Source organism: Podarcis melisellensis (genome assembly GCF_964234715.1).
Source record: "Podarcis melisellensis genome assembly, chromosome: 18".
In the NCBI taxonomy this organism is placed as follows: domain Eukaryota; kingdom Metazoa; phylum Chordata; class Lepidosauria; order Squamata; family Lacertidae; genus Podarcis; species Podarcis melisellensis.
This window is the reverse complement of record NC_138536.1, coordinates 2686258-2703946: the sequence shown is the minus strand read 5'-3', so window position 1 is coordinate 2703946 and position 17689 is coordinate 2686258. Positions and strand designations below refer to the sequence as shown.

The 17689-nt window shown below is 46.5% G+C and overlaps 1 protein-coding gene across 1 annotated transcript in view; it reads left to right on the top strand.

The window, feature by feature from the left end:
• ABCA7 (ATP binding cassette subfamily A member 7) overlaps positions 1-17689 on the top strand; it is an 82868-nt gene that overhangs the window by 3270 nt on the left and 61909 nt on the right. The window contains exons 2-9 of the mRNA XM_081895335.1: positions 4605-4747; positions 5955-6048; positions 8093-8234; positions 10593-10720; positions 12932-13053; positions 15009-15197; positions 16060-16149; positions 17163-17397. Coding sequence (XP_081751461.1) covers positions 4679-4747; positions 5955-6048; positions 8093-8234; positions 10593-10720; positions 12932-13053; positions 15009-15197; positions 16060-16149; positions 17163-17397 — 1069 coding nt within the window. The 5' untranslated portion in view covers positions 4605-4678. The remainder of the gene's footprint in view (positions 1-4604; positions 4748-5954; positions 6049-8092; positions 8235-10592; positions 10721-12931; positions 13054-15008; positions 15198-16059; positions 16150-17162; positions 17398-17689) is intronic.

Sequence of the window (17689 nt, the reverse complement as noted above, 5' to 3'; positions counted from 1 at the left end):
TGAATGGATTCCTATGCCCCACAAATAACCCAGAGATGCATTTTAAAGAAAAGGACACATTTTACTCATGTAAAAACACGCTGATTCCCGGACCGTCTGTGGGCCGGATCGAGAAGGCGATTGGGCCGGATTCGGTTGCCTACCCGTGTTATATACCCTTAACACGGGTTTTCACTTGTTTGCCGTTGTTTTCCAAATAAGGGGCACGTCTACCCTTCGTTATGGGGCCTATGGAACTCCTGGCCATTGGCTGCCCGATGAGTTGGGGCCATTGGGGACACCTGGCCCTGTCGGGCTCTGAATTCTCGAGAGCGAAACCTCCCGGCCCCGAGATGTGGGGCAGTTCCCTCTACGAAATCTCCCCGCGCCGGAGGAGATCAGCCTTTTGTAAGGAGATTAGCCCAGGGAGAAGGAATTCAACCTTTGCCTCCGGCTCCTTCCAAAACCCTTTATCCATGCGGGCAAGAGGGATCGCCCGATTAGGGTTGCGGGGGCACAAAAGGAGCACTCCTTCCTCGCTCCGTGGGCGAGAGGGTCTCTCCTTGCTCCTTGCTAGGAAGAGGGTTTTTTAAATTAAATCAAATTTCCAATTAAAAATGGGGAGGCTGTCGTGCTTCTGTGAGATGCAGGTGGTTAACTGGTCCCCACTGGGGCCGGTGGACTGGGAGCCCAGTTGGTAGGCGTTGCCGGCGGGAGGCGGAACCAACTCATTGTGGTTCGCCTCATCCTCCCTCTCAAATTCTGCAAGGTCGAAGGAGCTGGCAGAGAGACAGACACACCCACCCAAGCTGCTTGTAGGGTGGTGAGGTCAGTGGGGCAGATTCGGGGGCAGAAATAGCCCCCCTTGGGCTGAAAGTTGCAGAAACAGCAAGCACCGCCAAACATTTCCGTGCCAACTTAATAAGGTAAGCGCAGGTTGGTTTTTTTTGCAGCAATGGGGAAAAGAGAGTGTTGCTCAGTGGGTAGAGCAACTGCTTTGCACGCAAGACATCCCGGGTTGGGTCCCTGTGTATTCCTGCCTTGTGGGGGGCTTGGTCTTCTCTTCTCCTGAGGTGGCCAAAGTCTTGGAGCCTCAGCTTCAGGATCTGTCCTTCCAGTGAGCACTCAGGGCTGATTTCCTTCAGAATGGACAGGTTGGATCTTCTTGCAGTCCATGGGACTCTCAAGAGTCTCCTCCAGCACCAGAATTCAAAAGCATCCATTCTTCGGCGATCAGCCTTCTTGATGGTCCAGCTCTCACTTCCGTACATCACTCCTGGGAAAACCATAGCTTTTACCATACGGACCTTTGTCGGCAAGGTGATGTCTCTGCTTTTTAAGATGCTGTCCAGGTTTGTCGTCGCTTTTCTCCCAAGAAGCAGGCGTCTTTTAATTTCGTGGCTGCTGTCACCATCTGCAGTGATCATGGAGCCCAAGAAAGTAAAATCTCTCACTGCCTCCATTTCTTCCCCTTCTATTTGCCAGGAGGTGATGGGCCCAGTGGCCATGATCTTCGTTTTTTTGATGTTGAGCTTCAGACCATATTTTGCGCTCTCCTCTTTCACCCTCATTAAGAGGTTCTTTAATTCCTCCTCACTTTCTGCCATCAAGGTTGTGTCATCTGCATATCTGAGGTTGTTGATATTTCTTCCGGCAATCTTAATTCCGGCTAGGGATTCATCCAGCCCAGCCTTTCGGATGATGAATTCTGCATAAAAGTTAAATAAGCAGGGAGACAATATACAGCCTTGTCGTACTCCTTTCCCAATTTTGAACCCGTCAGTTGTTCCATATCCAGTTCTGACTGTAGCTTCTTGTCCCACATAGAGATTTCTCAGGAGACAGATGAGGTGACCAGGCACTCCCATTTCTTTAAGAGCTTGCCATAGTTTGCTGTGGTCAACACAGTCAAAGGCTTTTGCATAGGCTTTTTTGCACAGCTTATTCTAGGAAATGAACAATCTGGCTGCCGAAAGAAATGCAAAAATCTGAGCCCGTCCATTCCTAGGGACTAGAAACTTAGATAGGAGCCTGGGCAAGTGAGATGGCTGGTGTTGGCAGCCGGGGTGTGTGTGTGCAAAGTTCACTGGAGATGGTAAGGGCTAAATCCTCTTAACTTTGCCCGGCAGATCTGTTTCCCTGGCGACAGTGGTTTAATTGATATTTTGCCCGGGAGGATAATCACCTGGCTAGCTTGCTTGCTGCTTAAGGGGCCCAGATAAATTTCTCTCTGCGGAGCTGGGGGACGGACGGACGAAATGATTTGTGGCTCTCAAGGGTGCTTGTTGACAAGGCCCCTGCACTCTGATTCTCCCCACCCTCAAGAGAGATGCATAATTGGCGCACAATTGCCATGATGCCATAACCGCCTCCGGCGTTGTGGGTGCACAGGTGTTTTTTGCCGTGATGGAACATCTCTTTGCAAGGTTTTGCTGTCGAGAGCAGACCCTTCATTTTTCCCTCCCCGCTTTTTGAAATAAATTTATCTACCGTGGCACCTTGGTTCTCAAACGTAATCCCTTCCTGGAATTCCGTTCCAAAACCAAAGCGTTCCAAAACCAAGGCACACTGCTTTCCCCATAGAGAGTCACGCAAAACGGATTAATCCGTTCCGGGGTTTTAAAAACAACCCCTAAAAGAGCAACTTAACGTGGATTTTGCTATCTAACAAGACCATTGGTCCGTAAAATGAAAGCAATAATCAATGTGCTGCGATCGCACAATTGATCCGTCAGTAAGTGGACTGGGTTCTGCACGGTCACGAGAACAAAACGAAAAAGAGCCGCAAAAACAGAAACGCAAAATAAATAGCAAAAACAGACAGACCTCAGTGTAACACTCAGATCTTAAGTCCTGCTAGCCTGCTCCCTAAAATATCACTGCTTTGCTCCTTTCTATATATATAAAAAGGAAGATCATGTCCACTGGTCCCATCACCTCCTGGCAAATAAAAGGGGAAGAAATGGAGGCAGTGAGAGATTTTACTTTCTTGGGCTCCATGATCACTGCAGATGGTGACAGCAGTCACAAAATTAAAAGATGCCTGCTTCTTGGGAGAAAAGCAATGACAAACCTAGACAGCATCTCAAAAAGCAGAGGCATCACCTTGCCAACAAAGGTCTGTATAGTTCAAGCTCTGGTTTTCCCAGTAGTGATGTATGGAAGTGAGAGCTGGACCATCAAGAAGGCTGATTGCCGAAGAATGGATGCTTTTGAATTCTGGTGCTGGAGGAGACTCTTGAGAGTCCCATGGACTGCAAGAAGATCCAACCTCTCCATTCTGAAGGAAATCAGCCCTGAGTGCTCCCTGGAAGGACAGATCCTGAAGCTGAGGCTCCAAGACTTTGGCCACCTCAGGAGAAGAGAAGACTCCCTGGAAAAGACCCTGATGTTGGGAAAGATGGAGGGCACAAGGAGAAGGGGACGGCAGAGGACGAGATTGTGGGACAATGTTCTCGAAGCTACCAGCATGAGTCTGACCAAACTGCAGGAGGCAGTGGAAGACAGGAGTGCCTGGCGTGCTCTGGTCCAGGGGGTCACGAAGAGGCGGACACAACTAAAGAATAACAACAATATATAGGGTGCCTACATTCTGCTCTTTATAATTATTAGTAGTTTCCATCATATATTTACACCTCTTATTATTTCATGTTATAGCAAGTTTCAAGAGACTGATGAGTCTTTGCAAATTGTGTTTCTAAAGGAGCGTTTGTCATTGCCAAATGCCTTTGCGTTACTCAGTTTGTTATGGGTAAAATCATTTTAAGTTAGAGCTTAATAATTATTTCACTATTAATATGCTGCTTCTTAATTGTATATCACTATTAATATACTTCTTCTTAATTGCATTTCACTATTAATATACTTAGGGACGCAGGTGGCGCTGTGGGCTAAAGCCTCAGCGCCTAGGACTTGCCGATTGAAAGGTCGGCGGTTCGAATCCCTGTGGCGGGGTGCGCTCCCGCTGCTCGGTCCCAGCGCCTGCCAACCTAGCAGTTCGAAAGCACCTCCGGGTGCAAGTAGATAAATAGGGACCGCTTACCAGCGGGAAGGTAAACGGCGTTTCCGTGTGCGGCTCTGGCTCGCCAGAGCAGCGATGTCACACTGGCCATGTGACCCGGAAGTGTCTCCGGACAGCGCTGGCCCCTGGCCTCTTAAGTGAGATGGGCGCACAACCCCAGAGTCTGTCAAGACTGGCCCGTACGGGCAGGGGTACCTTTACCTTTACCTTATTAATATACTTAATTGTAATTCACTATTAATATACTTCTTAATTGCATTTCACTGTTGATATACTTCTTGATCGTATTTCAGGTCAACAAAGACTTTGATAAAATGCATCTTTTGTGATGTGCAAATGGCTTTAGATGCCTATTAGGTCCATCAGTGACCATATAGCATAAATTCAACACAAAACGACAACAACAATTTGTTGTTGGCAAAGGACAGCTGGACATAGAAAGGGCCCCATTGCCTTCAGTAGCTGAGGGCCGCATAAAACCTAAATCCAGCCCTGGTTGGGGGAATAGCATCACGGAATCGGAAAGGACCGCAAAGGTCGGCTATAAATTGTAATATTTATTGTCGTTGTTGTTCGTTAACGGCACGCTGATTTCTTTTTCAAGGTCTCCTGCGTTAAGATCGCCCCAATGCGGTGCCCGCGATAGAGCATGTTTGGGAACCACAGACCTCTCTGCGCATGATGGGGTTTGGCATCCAACTGGCGCTGTTACTCTGGAAGAATTTCACCTACCGGCGCAGACAGACGGTGAGTAGTAGCGCTGCGGCGAGAGGAATTTGGGTTGCCTGCATTTTTAGTTCCAGTTTAATATTTTGCTGGAAGCCGCCCAGAGTGGTTGGGGAAACCCAGCCAGATGGGCGGGGTATAAATAATAAATTATTATTATTAGTTTGCTGGGATGGATGTATTTGCGGGTTCTCCCCTCTCGGAGCACCCTGGGAACTGTAGTTTAAGGCCGCAGGGTGCCACAGCTCTGCGGCGATTATGTTTTACAGTCCCTGGGATTTTCCGCGGGAAGTTTGCGATTTTATGCACAGAGGCAACTAAAGAAAGTCGTGTTCACACCATAATGTCCCCCGAGAGAACCTGGGAACTGTAGTTTAAGGCCACTGGGCGCCATAGCTCTGCGACGATTGTTTTACAGTCCCCGGGATTTTCTTTGGGGAGCTTGCGATTTCTGTGCACTGCATGGAGGTGACGGGGGGGGGGGGAGAATCGTGTTTGCTTCCCCCATGGCATCTTGGGAACTGTAGTTTAAGGGTGCAGGGAGTCATAGCAGTTCTCAGGATTCTCTTGGGGTGAGCGGGGGCAAAGCTCTGTTCTTTCCATGTGTCTGACTAGAGCAAAATGTGTAGGTCGCGTTTGCAACATGAAGCCCATGGGAATTGTAGTTTAAGGGTGCAGGGAATTGTAGCAGCTTCCTATTTAAATTACCCAAACAGTTGACCCTGCTATAGCTTGCTTCTTTGATTAAAAACTTGGTTAATTATTTCCCCCCGTTACTTATTATTCCTTTTCAATGTTTTTTAACATACGCAATCCGAACACTTTTATTTTTGTCGACTTTTCACTCTGTTTCCCACGACTTTCTCATTTCTCTCCTTCTGCAACTTATCTATCTATCCAATCATAACCACAATATTATAATCTAAGCGCCTCTGTTGCTCATAGCTCAAATCTTGCTTGTGAGTTCACCATACGATGATATTTCCTTAAATAGTCCAGAAAGGGCATCCGTCCTTCTGTAAAACGCTCACCGCTGGAGTCTCTTAATTTCACTGTCAAATTTTGCTGTTGGCGCTCCTGCTCTTGTGCTTGCTGTGGAAAAGGCTGTGGCACAAAAGGAAAAAGGACCGCGGGGGGATGAGGAAAAAAATGGATGCGATGATTTTTTTGGGGTTTTTTTTTTTTTGCAAAAATAAAATCCTGATTCCTGCCCTTTTTGTCTCCCCAGTTGCAACTGGTCATCGAGGTCCTCTGGCCCCTGTTCTTGTTTTTCATCCTCATCTCCGTGAGACAATCCCATCCGCCTTTCGAGCAACATGAATGTAAGTGCGAAAGGGGTGAAAATAGCCATTGGTGGTCTTTCCTTACGGGAAATGGATGACTCGGTGCAGGCAGAAGAGAGCCTTTTTGCTTTCCGAATGATGGGGATGTTGGGAATCGTGGTTCCGCGATACTCTCCGCCGTTGACAAAGGCCATGGCACAAAAGGAAAAAGGGATGTGGGCGGATGAGGAAAAAAGAGCAAGCTCAGGGACCAGCTGGGAAGGAGAAATATTCTGAGAAGGGGGGGGGGGGAAACCCTGATTTTAATAAATGAATACAGAATATTTGTCACTCAAGAGAAGTGTCCAAGCCACAAAGAGACAGAGGGAAGTCAACTCATATAGCAGGGATTCAAACTAGTTTTCCGGAACAGAAAGAAAGCGACTTTAAGGAAAGAAAGAAAAGAAGGATTGCAAATGTACCGGTAATTTCTTTCTGAGAACCCGGCGTTTAAAATATTTAAATTACCCTTTGTACGACTTCGTGTACCTGACTAATTCTTTTTCGTTTCTTATTATTTTTCCCCTTCCTTTTTATATTTTTACCTTTTTTGTATTTCCCCTTTTTCTTTCTGAATATTTGGACCTCAGGTTTAATTCATGCTTTTTAAAAAATGCCATAAAGCACAGGCAAACTCCAGCCCTCCAGATGTTTTGGGACTACAACTCCCATCATCCCTAGCTAACGGGACCAGCGGTCAGGGATGATGGGAGTTGTAGTCCCGAAACACCTGGAGGGGCCGGAGTTTATACATATAAAATTTTCTGAGAAGGAGAGGAGCCCAGAGTTGGCGCCAACAGAGAGGCTATGACAGAAGCATAGAATTGTTGTGAAGGGACACCCAGAGGCATCTAGTCCACCCCTGCTATGTAGGGAAAGATGGGAGCCTTGTCTCTGAGGCTCGGGTTCCAGATAAATTGAATATTCAGCCACTTATTATTGAGGGGAAGTGCGCGGAACAGGTCTCGGTGTTTCGATTTCTTGGAATGGAGTTGAGAGATGACCTAACCTGGGGAGAAAACAGCAAAGACGCGATGAAGAGAGCACAGCAGAGATTATATTTTCTGAGAAACCTCTGGAAAAACAATCTCTCAAAGGACCTGTTGATGGGATTTTACCATTGTACTGTGGAGAGCGTATTAACTTATGGTCTGTGTGTGTGGTTTGGGAGCTGCACGGCCAGGGGAAAAACAATGCTGTCCAGGGTTGTAAAGACTGCGGAAAGAATAATTGGGTGCACTCTTCCCACCTTGGATCAAATCTACGCTTCCAGGTGCCATAAGCAAGCTGCAGAGATAGCGCAGGATAGTGCGCACACTGGAAATGATCTCTTTCAGCTTCTGCCTTCTGGAAGAAGGTCCAGGGTTATAAAGGCCAGGACTAGCCGCCTGAGAAACAGTTTCTACGCAAATGCAATTCTGGTTCTAAACGCAGCATAAGGGGTCTCTATTTTAAAATGGGGTTTCAGAGTTTTTAGGGGTTTTTGAATGTTTTATGTAGTTTTATGTAGTTTTTCAATTTCATTGTTCTGCAGGGGACAATGACAATAAAGATATCTATCATCTATCTATCATCTATCTATCTATCTATCTATCTATCTATCTATCTATCTATCTATCTATCATCTATCATCTATCTAACTATCCAACTATCCAACTATCTATCTATCATCTATCTATCTATCTATCTATCTATCTAACTAACTAACTATCTAACTAACTATCCAACTATCTATCTATCTGTCATCTATCTATCTGTCATCTATCTATCTGTCATCTATCTATCTGTCATCTATCTATCTGTCATCTATCTGTCATCTATCTATCTCTATCTCTCTATCTATCTATCTATCTATCTATCTATCTATCTATCTATCTATCTATCTATCTTTATCTCTATATCTATCTATCTATCTATCTATCTATCTATCTATCTATCTATCTATCTATCATCTATCTCTATCTATCTATCTATCTATCTATCTATCTATCTATCTATCTATCTAATCTCTATCCGCTCGGTTTCTGCGTCTCTTTCCACACAGGTCATTTTCCCAACAAGGCTTTGCCGTCTGCCGGGACTCTGCCTTGGCTTCAGGGCATCGTCTGCAACATCAACAATCCCTGTTTCCGGAACCTGACGGCCGGCGAGACCCCCGGCTTGGTGGATAACTTCAACCGTTCCATGTGAGTTGAGGACAGGGTGGATGAAAAAATCGATTACTTTTTAAACGAAAAATGGAAAAAATTGGGATTTTTAAATGTTTAAATAGGATTCCCCCCCCCCCATTTAAATAGGATTTTTTTTTTTTTTCATTTCAATCGTATTTTTAAAATAAAATGCTTTTGGAGGAAAAAAAAAATCTTTCGAAAGGTTTTCTATTTATAGTCCAAAGGCTATTCATAAGGAAATAAAGGTTCGTTTTAAGTTTTTCATGTGTTCCAAAACTCAGTCTAAGTTGTTTCCCCCCGTTGCTTAACCACATCAGTTAACAAACATGGATACATATACCACAATGCTATTGTTTTAGTTAAATCAGTTGTTTAAATTGTTACGAAGGAAACGATTGTTTTTCTCCTTCCGGTAAAGCACGGCGGAAAAGTTGTCCCGATATAAACAGCCAACTTATTAAGCCTCACGATAATTCCACAATTACCTGTCTAATAGGGTAATCAAATCAGTAATTTTGGATATAACTGTAAAAAAATACTCTGGAAATTTATTATTCCAAAAAGGAATCTGGTTGTAAATATTAAGATGATACCAGCGAAAATGAGTCTTTCTGTAAAAAAAGAAAGAAAGATTTAAATCAAGTCTTGCGTACTAGTGATTTCAATCAAATTCACCCTGGTTTATGGTACCTGCAAGAGTTGTAAGGTTGGAAAAAGGGAAACCCAAAGATTCTCTAGTCTAACCCCCTGCAATTTTCAGTATGTGTTTTTAATCTCAGTTTTACATGCATTATCATGTAACAGATTGAGGTTGAATCCTGACAAGACAGAAGTACTGTTTTTGGTGGGACAGGGGGTGGGCAGGTGTGGGGGACTCCCTGGACCTGAATGGGGTGACTGTGCCCCCGAAGGACCAGGTATGCAGCCTGGGGGTCATTTTGGACTCACAGCTGTCCATGGAGGCACAGGTCAATTCTGTGTCCAGGGCAGCTCCACCTGGTACGCAGGATGAGACCCTCCCTGCCTGCAGACTGTCTGGCCAGAGTGGTGCATGCTCTGGTTGTCTCCCGCTTGGACTACTGCAATGTGTTCTCTCTGGGGCTCCCTTTGGAGGTGACCCGGAAACTACAACTAATCCAGAATGCGGCAGCTGGACTGGGGACTGGGAGCGGCCGCTAAGACCACATAACACCGGTCCTGAAAGACCTACATTGGCTCCCAGGACGTTTCTGAGCACAATTCAAAGTGTTGGTGCTGACCTTGAAAGCCCTAAACGGCCTCAGTCCAGTATACCTGAAGGAGCGACTCCACCTCCATCGTCCAGCCCGGACACCGGGGTCCATCTCTCAAGGGCCTTCTATCGGTTCCCTCCCTGCGAGAAGTGAGGTTACAGGGAACCAGGCAGAGGGCCTTCTCAGTGGTGGCGCCCGCCCTGTGTCACGCCCTCCCGTCAGATGTCAAGGAAATAAACAACTATCTGACTTTTAGAAGACACCTGAAGGCTGTTTAGGGAAGTGTTTAATGTTTGATGTTTCATTGTATTTTAATATTCTGTTGGGAGCCTCCCAGTGTGGCTGGGAAAAACCAGCCAGATGGGCGGGCAGCCTGGGGGTCATTTTGGACTCATAGCTGTCCATGGAGGCGCAGGTCAATTCTGAGTGCAGGGAGCTGTCTCCCAGCTCCGTCTGGTACGCAGGATGAGACCCTCCCTGCCCACAGACTGTCTCTCCAGAGTGGTGCATGCTCTGGTTATCTCCCACTTGGACTACTGCCATGTGCTCTCCATGGGGCTGCCTTTGAAGGTGACCCGAAAACTGCAATTAATCCAGAATGCGGCAGCTAGACTGGGGACTGGGAGCGGCCGCCGAGACCACATACCACCAGTCCTGAAATACCTATATTGGCTCCCAGGACTTTCCGAGCACAATTCAAAGTGTTGGTACTGACCTTGAAAGCCCTAAACGGCCCAGTAGACCTGAAGGAGTGTCTCCACTCCCATCGTTCTGCCCAGACACTGAGGTCCATCTCCGAGGGCCTTCTGGCGGTTCCCTCCCTGTGAGAAGCCAAGTTACGGGGATCCAGGCAAAGGGCCTTCTCGGTGGTGGCGCCCTCCCATCAGATGTCAAGGAAATAAACAACTATCTGACTTTTAGAAGACATCTGAAGGCAGCCCTGTTTAGGGAAGCTTTTAATGTTTAACCGCTTATTGTGTTTTAGTGTTTTTTTGGAAGCTGTCCAGAGTGGCTGGGGAAACCCAGCCAGATGGGTGGGGTATAAATAATAAATTATTATTATATCAAAGGAAAGGAAGGAAACCTTCACCAGAATAAAAATAAAGCCTGCTTCTGTCTTTTCCCTCGCCTCCCCAAACAGTATTTCTCGCCTCTTCACTGATGTCCAGAAAGTCGTCCATCGGATGAACAACCCAGAAGTGCAAAGCGGTTTTTCCCGGCTCCTGTCTGCCTTGCGTCAGATAAGCGCAAATGTTAGCTCGCAAACGGGTAAGGGCTTGTGAGAGCTTGCGATGATTTTGGATGGATAGATAGCGAATTTTTCGCTCTGTAAGACGCACCGGACCACAAGACGCACCTAGTTTTTGGAGGAGGAAAACAAGAAAAAATATATTCTGAATCTCAGAAGCCAGAAGAGCAAGAGGGAACTCTGCGCAGTGAAAGCAGCAATTCCTCTTGCTGTTCTGGCTTCTGGGATAGCTGCGCAGCCTGCATTCGCTCCATAAGACGCACACACATTTCCCCTTACTTTTTAGGAGGGGAAAAGGGAGTCTTATAGAGCAAAAAATACGGTAGATGGTGTGATGGACTGGGGCTCGGAATCAGAACCAGAGGCACCGTATCCTTGGCCCCTGAACTATCCTGAAGAGTCCCAGTCTGCACAGGTTCCCCTGCAACAAACACCAGCTGGGCTGAATCAGGGGCCTGATCCTGCCCTGGCTCCAGATGTGGGGATGACCTCGTTGCCTCCAGCTGGGCCATCGCTTACAGCTGCTCCACTACCGGTTGGGTCAGGGGAGGCTGAGGTGGCCCCTGGGTCTAGTAACCCACCGACGTCTCCCGAGCTGCAGAGACTCAGGTCTGAGAGAAGGAGAGACCTGAGTACTCGCAGGATGAGTGCTTGCCTTTGGGTGAAACAGGGAGGTGAGTCGCCGGGGGATCAGGACCGGCCGTTACCCCGACAGAGATAAAAGGCTGTCGGACCTCGCCCCAGGCTGAGGGAGCAACATTGCTGCATGCTAGATTCTACCTGAGATCCTGTACCTGTCCTTGCCTGGTTTCCTGCCTTGGCCCTATCAGACTGACTCTGGATTCTGGACCGGACCTGGACCGCGTTTCATGGGTTACCCCCAGGCCCAGCACAGATAGATAGATAGATAGATGGATCATCCACCGATGATTTTTAAAAGCAAGGCAGTTGTCGCCCCCCAACCAGGTTGCAATATGGGGAAACGGTGACGACATACGAGGTGAGAGAGATGGGCAGGGCACATAGCTGTCAACCGTCCCTTATTTGGCAGGACAATCCTTTATCCCAGCGCCATGTCCCACTGCTGTCCCTTATTGATGATGTCCCTTAAATTTCCCAGGTTTCAAAGGAAGCAGCTCCTCTCCCTCCCTCCCTGCCGGCCAGGGAGGAGGGAGCCTCCAACTGTGTTGCTTGGCTGCGTTGCTCACCCAATAAGGAGTCCGAGAACGACTGGGGGGTGGAGCTTGCATGCCTTGTGCCAATCAAATCGGCCGCCTTGCCTGGGGACTCGCCTTTGCTCAGCGCTTCCCAGCGGAGAGGGGACGGTGGTTTCCCTTGCTGCGTCCCCTTTGCCGGGTTGCTGCGCTGTGGGAACCACCGCTTGAGGCTTCGTTTGGCTGCTGGCTGGGCTTTCTGCCTTTGGCTTGGAGAGGCTCAGAAGTCGAACATACCTGTGCTTGGAAAATCCCTTATTCTGGCTGCTGGTCCCTTATTTCCGAGGCTGCTGGTCCCTTATTTTCAAATCTGTAAGTTGACAGCTATGGCAGGGCAGAGGAAAAAGGCAAGCTCGGCTACCGATTCTTAAGGAGTGATTTGGCGCGCTCTCCAGCAAACGGAAAAAGGCTCCCGTTTAAAGTTTAAAAAGCAAGGCTTGTCCCTGTCTGCACGACACGTGAGGTGAAAGGGACTAGGAGGGCAGAGGAAAAACGCAGGCTCGGGCACCGATTCTTAAGGAGCGATTTCAAGCAAACTAAAAAAGCTCCTGTTTAAAGCAGGCATGTCCAACAGGTAGATCGTGATCTACTGGTAGATCGCGGAGTGTTTCTGGTAGATCCTGGTAGACCTCTGGCCTCTCAGCAATCTCCTTACAAAATAGCAAAATAAAACAACAACAAAACAACTTTGGCTTCCTAAAAAAAGCGCCACAGCTTTGGGTAGATCACTGCCAGTTTTTTAATGCTGTGAGTAGATCACCATCTATTGAGAGCTGGACGTCCCTGGGTTAAAGCAAGACTTGTCCCTGCCTTCACGGCACGCAAGGTGAGAGGGACCAGGAGGGCAGAGGAAAAACGCAAGTTCTTCAATAGTACGACCGGGTCCGGTTTCAAGATTTCCCCGCGCAGCTCTTTACACCTGTCTTCCTGGTTTCAGCTGCTTCCTGTTTCGGTTTTGTCAGCGTTCAGACACCCTGTTTCTCTGGAACTAATCCGAACTCGCTCCCTTTTTACCAGATTTGCAGGTGAGTGCCTACCTGAAAGAAAACGAGACCTTTTCCCGTTTCCTTCGGACCGATGCCTCCCTGCCACCCGCCGCCGTGGAGGAACTGCTCAGGTCCAGACTTGACCCGCGGGTGGTAAGTAAAAGAAAAAGAGAGAAAAATGAGTCCGCCTCCGTTTGAGGACTAGCGCCTTGATGCGTTTAACCTGGGCTTGAAAGTGGGGAGAGTCTCAGATTCCAGCTATAGGGGAATTGCTGTGGAAAGGTCTTGGAAATGGGCCAATGAAATCGAGGAACTGGTATGACTTATAACAAATAATTGGTGTTTCCGTTTTTAAAATTACTGGGGTGCGGATTTTGGAAACGATAGGCCTGAAAGTCATGTATTTACGCAAAGGCGTGAGTTGTGTGCATGCCTTGAAGCTGAAACAAATAACATTATTATTATTATTTTAAGAAAAGAAGAGCAGCCTCCTTATGGGGGACTAGAAACTTGAGGCTGACAAAACATTGGAATGCGGATTTTGGAACCGTTGCGGGGGTTATGGGGTGGTGGTTTTTTATTTTTATTTAATTATGTATTCTGTGGCTTTATATTTTGATTTTATTCTGTGAACCGCGCTGAGACCTCCGTGTATAGAGCAGTATGTAAATTCATTTTTTTTTAAAAAAGAAAGTCGTTTATTTATGTAAGGCGCGATTTATACCCATGCCTTGAAGCTTAAACAAGCACTAATATTGCCATTTCTTTTTTTTTAAAAAAAGAGAATAGCCGCCTCCTTTAGGAGGACTAGAAACTTGAGGCCGACAAAACATGGGGATGCAGATTTCAGCAACGTTGGGCTTGGAAGTCGTTTATTTACATAAGACGCGATTTGTGGGTATACCTTGAAGCTTAAACAAGCACCAATACTATTATTATTTTTTTAAAAAGAAGAGGATCCTTCTTCAGGAGGACTGGAAACTTGAGGCCTGCAAAACAGTAGAATGCAGAATTTAGAAATGTTAGACCTCCGGGTATTGGGCGATATATAAATTCAATAAAGTAAAAACAAAATAAAAAAATTCCTTCCAGTAGCACCTTAAAGACCAACTAAGTTAGTTCTTGGTATGAGCTTTCGTGTGCATGCACACTTCTTCAGATACACTGAAACAGAAGTTACCAGACCCTTCTATATAGTGAGAAGGTGGGGAGGGGTATTACTCAGAAGGGTGGTGGGAATGGGTGATGGGCAGATAGCTGTGATGAGCCTGTTGACGACTCTTAACGACTGCAATAGGTCTTACAGGAAAAAGCAAGGGGTGAGAAGGTGAAAAGTGGCTTTGTCATGTATAATGAGATAAGAATCCAAGGTCTTTGTTCAGACCAGGTCTCTCCATGGTTTTAAGTTTGGTGATAAGTTGCAATTCAGCAGCTTCTCTTTCCAGTCTATTTCTGAAATTCCTTTGTAGTAAAACAGCTACTTTGAGATCTTGTATAGAATGTCCAGGGAGATTGAAGTGTTCTCCTACTGGTTTCTCTGTCTTATGATTCCTGATGTCAGATTTATGTCCGTTTATCTGAAGAAGTGTGCATGCACACGAAAGCTCATACCAAGAACTAACTTAGTTGGTCTTTAAGGTGCTACTGGAAGGAATTTTTTTATTTTGTTTTGACTATGGCAGACCAACACGGCTACCTATCTATAAATAAAGTAGTAATAGTAATGATGATGATCTCCTTGGTATTGGGCGATATATAAATTCAATAAATAAAGTAATAATAGGTAGTCGCATAACAATGAAAGTTAAATTGCGTTTTACAAGTAACATGTGCTTACATTTTTTGTTTCCTTTTAGTATTGTAATGTGTTTTCTTGTGTGTGTTTTTATGCAATTTGTGTGTTTACTTTGAAGCTTAAACAAACACCAATATTATTATTATTATTTTAAGAAAAGAAGAGCAGCCTCCTTCTGGAGGACTAGAAACTTGAGGCTGACAAAACAGCCAGAGGGAGGAGGAGGCGGGAACATGGGGTGGCAGCTTTTGGCGGCGAAAGTGGCAGAAGTCGTCCGTTCTCACGGCGCCGATTCCCCTCTCTCCTCTTCCAGTTCTCCCTCGCTGGGACGCCTTTGAAGCAGATCGTTTGCAACGCTTCTGTGCTCTCCAAATTTTTGGTTTCCGAAGACGCGGAGGCGGCCGAGGGGCTTCGGGAAAACCTTTGCGCTTTGCCGGACGGTACCCTCCAAGCCCTGGAACGCAGCTTCCTCTCCCAAGTGGACTGGGCCAAAATTCTCGCGGTAGGTGTGGAGTGGTATACAATTGTATAGTGGTATACAAATGAAAAATAATAATACAGTGGTACCTTGGTTCTCAAACTTAATCCGTTCCGAAACCAAAGCGTTCCAAAACCAACGCGTTCTTTCTCATAGAACGTAATGCAAAACGGGTTAATCCGTTCCAGGCTTTTAAAAGCAACCCCTAAAACAGCAGTTTAACATGAATTTTATTATCTAACGAGACCATTGATCCATGAAATGAAAGCAATCATCCATGTACTGTACTATAAAATAAATAAGACGGTATTGGAGATGATAAAAATTAAAATTATTATTATTATTTTGTTACTTGCACTGATGATAGTTCATGGTTTGGACGGGGGGCTTTTATCCATTTCCGCCGTCACACAATCAGTCAATCAGTAGCTGAACCGGGTTCCGCACAGTCACGAAAACAAATGAAAAAGCCTCAAAAACAAGAACGCAAAATAAATGGCAAAAACAAAAGCGCCAAACTTAATCCATTCCGGAAGTCCGTTTGTCTCCTGAAAGGTTCAGAAACCAAAGCGTGGCTTCTGATAACCGACAGCCGCGTTGGACATTCAGCTTCCGAAAAACGTTCGAAAACCGGAACACATAATTCTGGGATTTCGGCATTTGGGAACCAAGGCGTTTGAGAACCAAGGTAATGATTTTGGTTACCGTTAGGAGGAATCTGTGTGGCGTGGCAGGAAGGGGGAGCGAGAGAGATTTGACGAAGCTCACTTTAAAATGTGGATCTACCACGTCTGCCCTTTCGTAAACCTCCGAAACGACGGGAGATGGTTGCGAGCGAAGGACGCCTAACCCCAAACAAGGAATAAACCCGTCTTCTTCCCAACAGGAGCGCATGAGTGCTGCGTCGGCCGAGGTTGCAAACACGGTGGATTCCCTCCGTACCCTTCTTCAAGGGATCTCATCTTTAGCCGAGGAGGTAATTTGTGGCACGGAGATGAGCTTGTCCCTTTATATATACAGTGGTACCTCTGGTTAAGAACTTAATTCGTTCCGGAGGTCCGTTCTTAACCTGAAACTGTTCTTAACCTGAAGCACCACTTTAGCGAATGGCGCCTCCGGCTGTTGCTGCATGATTTCTGTTCTCATCCTGAAGCAAAGTTCTTAACCTGAAGCACTATTTCTGGGTTAGCGGAGTCTGTAACCTGAAGCTGTAGCCTTATTAGACTTTAGCGATGGTAGGGTGAACGGTGCTCCCAGAACAGGGAGGAAGGAGTCAAATGACACCGAGGCTGATTCAGAGAAAGTGTTTTTTCTGCTCTCCGGATAGCAGAAGGCACTTGCGTGGCCAGTTCACAGCAAGTCCAAAGAAATGAGAAATTTCATGCAGTATAGATATCCTCCAGGCACCCTCTCCCCGCTTCCCCAGGAATCCAGCCACGTCAGCTTATACACGTAAGTTGACATCCATGATCATAAACAGATATTCCTGTTCCGGTACTCTTGACCATAAAAGGTTGTTCCTGTTCCTATACTCTTATCTTGGGGCAGGAGGTCACCAACTCGGAGAACACTCCTGGCACCATTCCCGGGTCTCTTGTCAGACCTGACAAGGTCTGTGCGTCTTTTGTGGTCAGGATGTAAGCTAAGACCCAGACGTGCCATCCCTGCTCCATGGAACTGGCAAGGCCATCCATTGGCGTCACGGACTGATAAAGGAGAGGGCTTTGAGCACTTGTTTATACAGCCGTCTTTCTGTTTATACATTGACTCAAAAGCTCAAGTTAATGCATTTTAGAAATGTTCCCTTGGAGGAGGAGAAATGTAGATTTTGGGTCCCGTTTCAGACTGACTGCACAGAAACCCATTCCTTCCCCCTTCAAAGCATCTGTAACCCGAGGTACCACTGTATATATATAATTTTTATTTATTTTTACATTATGCATTATACATTCACATCGTTATTACCAACTTCACCTCCCTGCGACCCAGATCGCCGCTGCGACCAGCTTTGTGGAGTTCCGCGAGGCTCTCCGGATTCTCTCTGGCCAGGACCCGGCGTCTTCCGCCCGACAAACCTTCGAAGTCTTCTCCCGCTTGGTCTGCGGCCACCCCGAAGGGGGAGGCCTAAAGGTGCCCTCCTTGAACTGGTATGAAGACAACGACGTCAAGTCCTTCCTCGGTCGCAACGAATCGGAGCAAAAGATCACTTTGGACAACGGCACGAGTGAGTGACACACACTTGTCTTTTTATTTGATTTTTTTTGGGGAAAGTTTCTTTTGTTAAAATACAGTGGTGCCTCGCAAGACGAAAATAATTCGTTCCGCGAGTCTCTTCGTCTAGCGTTTTTTTCGTCTTGCGAAGCACGGCCATTAGCAGCTTAGCGGATTAGCGCTATTAGCGGCTATTAGCGGCTTAGAAAAAGGGAGGGGGAGGGAAAAAACTCGCAAGAACTCGCAAGACGTTTTCGTCTTGCGAAGCAAGCCCATAGGGAAATTTGTCTTGCAAAGCACCTCAA